The 9,050-nt window shown below is 35.0% G+C and overlaps 1 protein-coding gene across 1 annotated transcript; it reads left to right on the top strand.

Moving 5' to 3' along the window:
• Positions 1–362: 362 nt before the first annotated feature.
• On the top strand, positions 363–7,769 carry LOC117923093 (ADP-ribosylation factor GTPase-activating protein AGD12-like). Its single transcript, XM_034841341.1, has 8 exons — positions 363–752; positions 2,947–3,028; positions 5,107–5,182; positions 5,815–5,978; positions 6,392–6,527; positions 6,857–6,973; positions 7,383–7,478; positions 7,719–7,769. Exons 1-8 carry the CDS (start codon positions 713–715, stop codon positions 7,767–7,769), a joined length of 762 nt encoding a protein of 253 aa, XP_034697232.1. The 5' UTR covers positions 363–712.
• The last annotated feature ends 1,281 nt before the right edge of the window (positions 7,770–9,050 follow it).

The following is a 9,050-nucleotide window of genomic DNA, read 5'->3' as shown; positions in this document are numbered from 1 at the left end:
TGAATTTTGTGTTTTGTTTCTGAGAAAACTTAGGAAAATGAATGAGGATGGGGAATTTTGGATCTTTCTTGTTTTGGGCTGCTTTGATTCCGGAAAGGTATGTGCTATACGTGTGTTGGTCTCGCATGGGTGGAAAGCTGGGGCTTTATTGCATCACGGGAGATGCTTGATAAAGAATCCAGGATGTGGGATTTTAATTTGTTTTTTCAGCGTCCAATCAAGTTTTATTGTTCTTGTACGGATAATTTGAATAGTCGCTATTGATTTCACGGGTGTTTTAATTTTTGGAATTTGGTGATTCTCTGTTTGAATAGTGGGGAAACGGAGGAAAGGGCCGGAAAACAAAAACAACTTTGTTTTTACCTTTATTTTAACTTTTTTTTTTTTTTTTGTTTCAAAGAAATGAACTCAATTTATCTCAGCCACATAAATATAAGGTTCAGTTGAGTACTTTTACCTTTATTGGCCTAATGGTAGCAAGTTTAAAATCCATATGTTTGATTCGATTTATACTTTTTCCCGGAAACGAAATATAAAAATTCATTAGAGGAATGCACAAAGAGAGTTTATTATTTGGCTCTTAACTTCATATCTTCTTATTTGTTATTTTTAAATTTGTTTTCTTCTTTTGCTTGGAGGGGTTGGTTGATTTTTGGGAAGACTGTCTGTAAAGATAGGTTTTGTTGGATGATTGTGGCTTACAAGCAGAGCAATGAGTGACCGTCCATATGAACTCGGGAGGCCTGCCTCAGGTATGCTGCTGGTAATAGTTCATGCAAATGATAACAATGATCGACTGCTTTATGACACTTTTTTATCTCTAATTGGAAACTGTAATTAGCCAATTATATTCTAGTTGTTCATCTCCATTAGGAAATTCATTCAGGAATCATTCTAAGTATTACAGATGGCTTCACCATGACATCATATCCCACTTTATTGTAGTTGTATGTGCATAAAGGAATGGGTTTAATGTACATGGGGGATAGCATTACTTCTTTGATAGAATTTGTGGATTGGTTAGGTTCCTTGTAGGGAGCGGTTGTGTTATCATCCCTATTGGTTTTTGTATATGTATATGTTGTGTATACCTTTTCTTTAATACAACACACGTTTTACTTATCAAAAAAATAAAAATAAATAACGGAATGGGTTTAATGCAGGTTCTTGTCAAGTAAAGCCTTGCATCATGACTCTTTTATTCAGATCCATGGTACTATTGACTGGAAATCATAGTATGCCCAACAGAGCATGATACAACTATTTTATTTTTTGTTAAGTCTATGGTGTTGTAATATTTTCTTATGGTGGATTCCCGCCAAGGATAGTTATAAGAATAAATTCAGAAAACCACTTTGAATTAGAATTGGGTTAGTGGTTGTTGGATTTTGTTTTTATGGTATTTGTATTTTTCTTATTAAAGTATAGAATTACTCAGGAGTTTGGTTTAACGGGGAATATTTAGTTATCATTTTAATGGATTCATACAAGCCTGTATAAAGGCCTAAAGTAGACATTATTTAGAACAATGAATTATAAATAAAACAGAATTTGAGTTTTCTGCTTGGATAGTGATTGTTCTGCACCATATTTCATCCTTCATTCCTTTGGCTTCTTATTTTTCTCTTGGTTTTATTTTGTTGATGTAACATCTGGGGTGCTATCCCTTTTCTTCATTATGCTGATGGTTATTATTTTTCCATTTGAAATTGAATCAATGCTTCACAAATATTAGTACCCTCTGAGTTTAGGAATTTAATTAGACTCTTTGGGAGCCCAAACATGAATATTAATAGTATTTACTACTTGTTTATTTCTTTATTTAGTACATATTTAGCTTCCTTGTTAAAAACAGCTTTCTATGCCAATAGTTGTTTCTTCCCTTTTTTCCCCTCAATAAGAAGTTCAGGGCAATATTTGTCACAGTTTATTATTATTTTTTTTAATCTTTTCTTTTCTAGCCAGTATTTGAACACAGTACTAGGGCTTTGGTTTAACCTGATGGTTCAAACCTGTTTGCCTGTTTAGTTCCTTCTAGACACGAAAAACAGATCTCTGTGATTGGGAAGAACTATAATTTCTTTCACAAGGATCTCTTAATGAAGAGATGTTCAAGTCCCTTCCTGGGAGTAGGATATTTATGACTTTCTGTTGTGGGACTGTACCATTCACTGATTATTGGAAGGGACCTCAAACTAGCCTGTTGATGAAAGTTAATATAACCTTGAATGTGAATGCTTTGGGATGTCATAAATTTGGTAGTTGGAAGTGTCAGATTGTAAACTGGTAGCTCGTTGTTGCAATCTACATTGAATTAAGAAGCTCTGCATTATGCCCAGAATGTATCATTTGTTAATTTGTATTATTAATTTAAAAATAAAGGACAATATGGAAAACCAAGTTCCAATCACCCACCCAAAAAATTTCAGGAACATCTGAAAAGAATAAGAGATTTGAATTCACAATTAAAGCATTCTAGTTCTGTTGTTAAACTTGCATTGATGTTTGTTAGCCCTTAATCAATTAGAGATCTTTGTATGGATAGGCATGCAACTAGTCATAATATTTCCTGCACATGCTTTTGAATTTTTCATCCTATTGTTGTGGGGGTTGGGAGTAGGGATGAGATAGTGCTGACAGTTATGTTGAAGAGACTGTTATACTTTCTCCCCCCTTTTGTTTCTATTCGTTCCCACTTCTTAACTAGTTTAAAAGAAGCAAAACACATTTGTCTTTTTTGTTTTTCTCTTGCAAATTAAATGTTGGGAAAAAAAAAAAAAGATTTTATAACTAAATGTGTAGCATGGATGTAAAGCGATGATATTCTCCATTTACTACGCATGTATCTTGGGTAATAATAGTCTAACAAGTTGAAAATTCTGCTCTTTTTTTTTCTTTTTCTCTTTCTCTAGTTAAGATAGTTAATGGTGCTCATTTCTCGTACAGGTAAAAGAAGGTTAAAAGATTTATTGCTTAAAAGTGATAATCGCACTTGTGCTGATTGTGGTGCTCCAGATCCCAAATGGGCGTAAGTTTCACTGCTTGATACCTTTTAGTTTATTTCCTTTGTTAGATTAATGATTTCTTCAAACCGGTAACTATATCACGGTACACAATTGAATGATATTGTGAATCTTTTGGGAAGTTGATGAACAACAACTAAGACTTGGAAAAAAGACTACTAGAATATCGGTTTGGGTTTGCATCATGGAGATTTACCTTATAAACTATTCTTTTGGTAGGTAACTAATGGAAAGCTTTGGAAAAAGTATAATGGTAGGGTCCTTTGAGAGAGAAAGTGGAGAGAGAAGTGTTCTATAGCTATATTGACATAGCAAGGATGTGTATTAGATTTTGTTAATAGAAAATGTCTTCTTCTTCTTTTTATTTTTTATTTTTTATTTTTTATTAAAAGGCAAACATAAACATTGATCAAAAGTGCTTGACAAAAATAGGGCCATAACCATAGTACACTGGGAGTGTACAGAAAATGTTAAAGCAAAGAAAAAATATCACAATTGCAAAACACCTATACAAGATGTCCTTGAACTGAATCTGCAATTAAATCCTTCAAGAAAAGATCAGACCTTGCTCGCCTGATCAAAAAATGTTTTCAGGAAAGGTTCCTTGAATACTTGACCTGGATGTTCCTCTTCCTTGAAATTTCTGCTGTTTTGTTCCTTTCATATGCACTGAAACAAGCATAGGGAAGCCATTGTCTTCATTCTTGTACCGTGCCAGACTAAAAGAAGCTATTTGATGGTCTTTGGGAATACCCACTGGAAGCAAAAACAAAGCCAGAACAAGATCCCAATGCTTTCAGGCTTTGACATGATGGATTAGAATATGACATGCCAACTCCTGGTTGACCTTACATAGACAACGCCTATTAGCCAGAAGCTAGCACCTGATTTTATTTGCTTGTATTAATTAGAATTTTTTTTTAAGATCTGTTGCCAGACCTTTGTTGCCTTCATGGAGCAATCACTATCACTCTAACGATCCAGTGCTCTATCAGAAATTTTTGCAGACCAAAATGATCAAATCTGACGCAATGAGAAGTGTAATGATTTAATCCCAAAGCTCACTTCCTTTCCACAATGTAAACTGATAACCAGAACCGTGTATAATTGACAAGAGGTGCCATCTAATGCTTTCTTAATTGTCAAATTGGCAACACTCTGGGTAATTGTGCAACCTGAGGGGAACAAGTAAGAGATAAAATGAGAAAACGAAAGGTGGGGGTAACTAGCACTGGATATGGAGCACATCGAAAGTATAGAAAGGAGAGCATTACAGATGTTTATAAATGGTACAAAAGTTGGGTGTGGTTCTTTTCTTAAAAGAAGAATCAAGGGGCTGAGGATTATTTATGAAAAAGCTGGTTGGCATCTGAGCATAAACTTGCTAGGGGAATCCAGATCATTGTCAAAGAAATTCAAGACCATGAATCTTTGATACCTGTACTTTTTTATTTCACCAAGGTGTCTATGTTGGAATGATTTGACATTTGCATGTTTATCATGTGTTGGATATGTCTCTCTTGCTCCAGATACAGCACCATCTGTTTGTTGGAATTTGTATAGAAGGTAGGTTGTTTTTAGTTTTTGTTTTTTCCCTTTTCTTTCTTTGAAGATCTTGGCTGTGTTGTCCTTAAAAGGAAGACTCCCATCAGTGTTAGGAAAGATTTTCTTTGCCCTTTAAGATATCGGTTTTCTGGAAGTGTGGGGTTTAGAGAAGGATGGAGATAAAAGATAAGGATTTCACTTTTGCCAGAAAACTGATGCTAGAGGAGATAGAAGTCAGAACAAATGTGCTTGTATCTGGCTGTATGAACTTGTCACTTGTGTAGAGGAGATAGAAAGTCAAATAAAATCCACTTGTATGTTTGACATTAGGGATAAGACATTTACCATAACAGAGAGGAATACTTAATCTTGTCCACAATACCTCTTCCCTCTATTGCTATCCATCTCAGCTGAGCCCTATTAGTGGCCTATGTCCATATTTGACATCCACACACAAATCTGTTTAATGTAGCTGTGAATTCATGTTGTTTTCTTCAGCATATGCTTATATATGTGTACTTGAACAATGCATTTTCAGGTCTGCAAATATTGGAGTCTTTATATGCTTAAAATGTTGTGGTGTGCACAGAAGCCTTGGTACACATATCTCAAAGGTAGCTGCCCTATTATTGCTTCATATTTAGTTATCATCATGCATCATAGTGTATGTGTTTTCTTTTTTATCTTTTTATTTTTTATTTTTGTACTGGAAATGTTTATTTCTGGTGCTTGTGTGTGTGTTTTTGTTTTTAATACTGGAAAGGTTTATTTTTTATTGAAAAATATCGTGGGAATTGTTTTTTCATGAATTTTACCTTTAAAATCAATTTAGCAAAAATAGAAAAAAAATAATTGTCAAATACACAGTTGCAGGGAAAAGCTAAGAAATTTTTTTGTGAATCCTAAACAAAATCAAATGGGTTAAAATTTTATTGTCCATATATGTGCACAAATGAACTAGATGTTAAAATAGGCATGAAATGCTTGCATGGATGTGACCACTATAATTGGTTCTTGTGGAGAGTTGTAGGCGTTCTTCCTGGGAAAAGAAAAACTAGCTTGCTCCAATGAGCACTGAAAACCAGTGAATCTCATCCATCTATAACCAACAAGACCATTGAACAATGCTGAATTTGGATCAATTTTCATATTTAGTTCTTTTGCTAGTTTGAATTTTTAGTTTTTCCTCCATTTTGTAAATTATACCAATATAATTCTTAAAACATGGTTATTTTGGACTGTTCAGGTGTTGTCTGTGGCATTGGATGATTGGTCTGATGATGAAATTGATGCGATGGTTGAGGTTGGAGGAAATTCTTCTGCTAATTCAATTTATGAGGCTTTTATTCCTGAAGGAGTCACAAAGCCTAAACCTAATTCCAGCCATGAGGAGCGAATGAGATTCATCAGGTTAGATGAAAGAAAATTGTTTCACCATAAATCTGGATCTTTATGCATGGTTGTAACTCTATATAGAGACACATATTATTTATGCACTCTTTGCTTGACGTAGATGATTTATTTGCTGGGCCATCACATGGCCGGACCACTAATATGAAATTTAAAGTGGTCAAACCAGGTGACTAGGTCAGTTTTTTTTCCCTATTTAAAAAGGCCTAGTCATCTGGATACTTGCTTTTGACCAACCATCAAACTATTATGTCCTGTTCATGATTTGTCTTTTTTACCATAACTTCTATGGTCAGTTTGAGAGGTGATCAACAAGTGTGGCAGTTTGATCCATGCATCAGTGGCACCATGTTGCAGGGTTTCAACTGTGGTCTTCGTTGTGGTCACTTATGCAATTTAATATTTTTGTGCAGGTCAAAATATGAGCTTCAAGAATTTTTGAAACCTAGCTTGCGGATTGCTTCAGTTTCTTCTGGAAAGAGCTCTCTCCAATCATCTTTTTCTAGAAAGTTGATGGATAATTTTCGAAGTTCAAACTCACAGAAATTGGTAAATTTGTATATCTTTGTTTGGTGCCTTGTCGTTCCCTCTATTATGATAAAGTTCAAATCATTAGGGAGGGTGGGAGATAAGCCATGTTTGGCAAATATGCAGCCATTTAGACTGAGTATACGGTTAAGAGGTAAATGGTGTTTTTGTTGTCTCATCAAGCAGCACTGCTTCTCCTTGGTGGATATTTTGAGCTGTATATTTTGTGGTGTTGGCTACAAGTTTAGTAGTTTGGTAGCTAATGACAGTATAATCTGAATGGATGGGTTTCACTGGTATTTGGTGCCACTGTGAATCAATCTAATTCTCTGATCTGAAACTGGTAACAGGAAGGCATGGTGGAGTATATTGGATTGTTGAAAGTCAAAGTGATAAGAGGCAAAAATTTAGCAGTCAGAGACATGCTATCAAGTGATCCCTATGTTGTCCTGACACTTGGCCCACAGGTTAGTCATAATTGCCCTTTCATTTTTGTTCTTGAGATCGATCCTCATGCTTATTTATGGTCCATTGTCCATGCATGTAGACTCTGGAACTTGTTGAAATCTTGGTTTGTTCTTAGGCTTGACAATGTAATCATATTTCTCTTAATTGAATTTTTTTCATTTATTAATTATTTATAAGCTACCTTCCCTATGTTAAAGTGTTGTGTTTTAATTGGTTGGATGGTGGTTCAGACCCTTGTTAAAGGTAGATATTGAACAGCAGCATGCCATATGTCTTTCATATAAATGTATCCATTATCCTAATGTGCATTGTCTACATATTAGATTTTAGTCAAAGTGGTGAATTGCTTTTAGTTAGACAGTGATCATTCTTTTACTGATAATGAAGATTGGCTGTTGCTGTTACTAGACTGTCCAGACACAGGTAATAACGAGCAACTTGAATCCAGTCTGGAATGAGGAACTCATGCTTTCTGTGCCCATGGATTATGGGCCCATAAAAGTGGTATGTTTTTCTTTTCCTTTTCCCTTGATTGTATGGCTTTTCTTTTGTGTGGTTCAGTTGCCATGGAAAATGACCTTTTCTATGGTTTATTGGGATGACATCCAGTGGAGTAGGATTTGTAGTTGCATCTAGTGTGTATGCAACTAAAAAATTTGACTTACTTTACGGATGCTTGTCACTTTTGTTTTCTATCCTAAACAGTTGGATGAGTCATTTGTGTTGTTGCATCTTCCATTACAGACAGCACAGCTTGGGGTGGATATTAATCCATGTCAAATGCAAAGTCCCTGAATCTTGAGACTCATCTGAAATAACGATAGCGAACTGAAAACAATGGTGAACAAAAATTTGTGTGTTTTATAATTGGATTAGAGGGAATTGCAATCCCATAGATGGCAGTTGATCATGTTACTATCGTTGAGAGGTTGGAAATGAGGGAGAAGGAAAGAAATCCTAAGCCTATAGTTGAGTTGCATTAGATCTAGTTAATTATGACAGATTTATGAAGTCAGATATGTTAGTGATGGTGGATTTAGAGAAATCTGATCCATCCATATGAGTGAAAAGTTCTTGTCCTAACTTGAAATTTCAAAATCAGTAAGCTTATGACTTGTCTATGAAAATGGTTTTGTTCCATTTTTTCAAATAGTAGCTTTAAGTAATCCTAATCATGTCCATTCATATGCCAATCAATGTCCTGTAAATAAAAGTATTCACAAATTAGCCTGTTTTCTTAGTGAAAAACGATCAGATCCCATTGCCAAGTAACCTCCTTGTGTCGATCCTCATATGCAAATAATTATCCCTGTCTAATCAAAATGGTTGACAGTATCTCTAATTACAATTTTCTTGATTATTATTGTTATTTATAATTTTTTTTTTATAAGCAAACAGTGCAATCTATTAAAAGAGCACCAAGAAAAGGGGGGATACCTTATGTGTACACAAAGTAATGCACAAAAAACCAAAGAAAGAAAAACCAAGAGGTAACCATAAAAAACAGCCAAAACAATCACAGCTACCCGCTGATAAAACTCTCTAAGAAGTCATGCATTGACAAGTTTCCCAAATCTAGCAAAGCATTTGCCCATTCCAAGAGGGCCCTAATGAAGCTCGCCTTTCAAATTGTTTATACAGAGAAAGATCTTGTTTGGGTATAATTTTGGTGGATTCCTTTTTGAGTTTCACATGGCCACTCAAGACTAATGCTCATTGCAGTTCAATTCATCTAACCTGTATTTGTACCATAAATACTTCTGGCCTAGAGCATATTTAATAATGGTACAGGCATAGACCTACTTTGAAAAGTGAAGTCTTGTTCAGTGGTTACTGTCAATCCATGCCAATTCATTTGGTCCCCATACTAAGATGGTCTCCAATTAGGTGACTGAAACCAATCATCTTACCACATAACCCCCATGCATATGACTGCTATATGTATTTGCTAGCAAAGGTTGTTTTCAGTAGTGAAAGGTTATGGTGTATGAGGTGAGGATACTAGATCACCAGTTCTCACTGTTGTGTACATGGCTTTGCTAGGGTTCTTGATACTAAGCAACCCTTTCATCATTA

The sequence above is a fragment of the Vitis riparia genome, chromosome 10 (assembly GCF_004353265.1).
Source record: "Vitis riparia cultivar Riparia Gloire de Montpellier isolate 1030 chromosome 10, EGFV_Vit.rip_1.0, whole genome shotgun sequence".
Lineage (NCBI taxonomy): Eukaryota > Viridiplantae > Streptophyta > Magnoliopsida > Vitales > Vitaceae > Vitis > Vitis riparia.
This window is presented reverse-complemented; position numbering and strand designations above follow the sequence as displayed.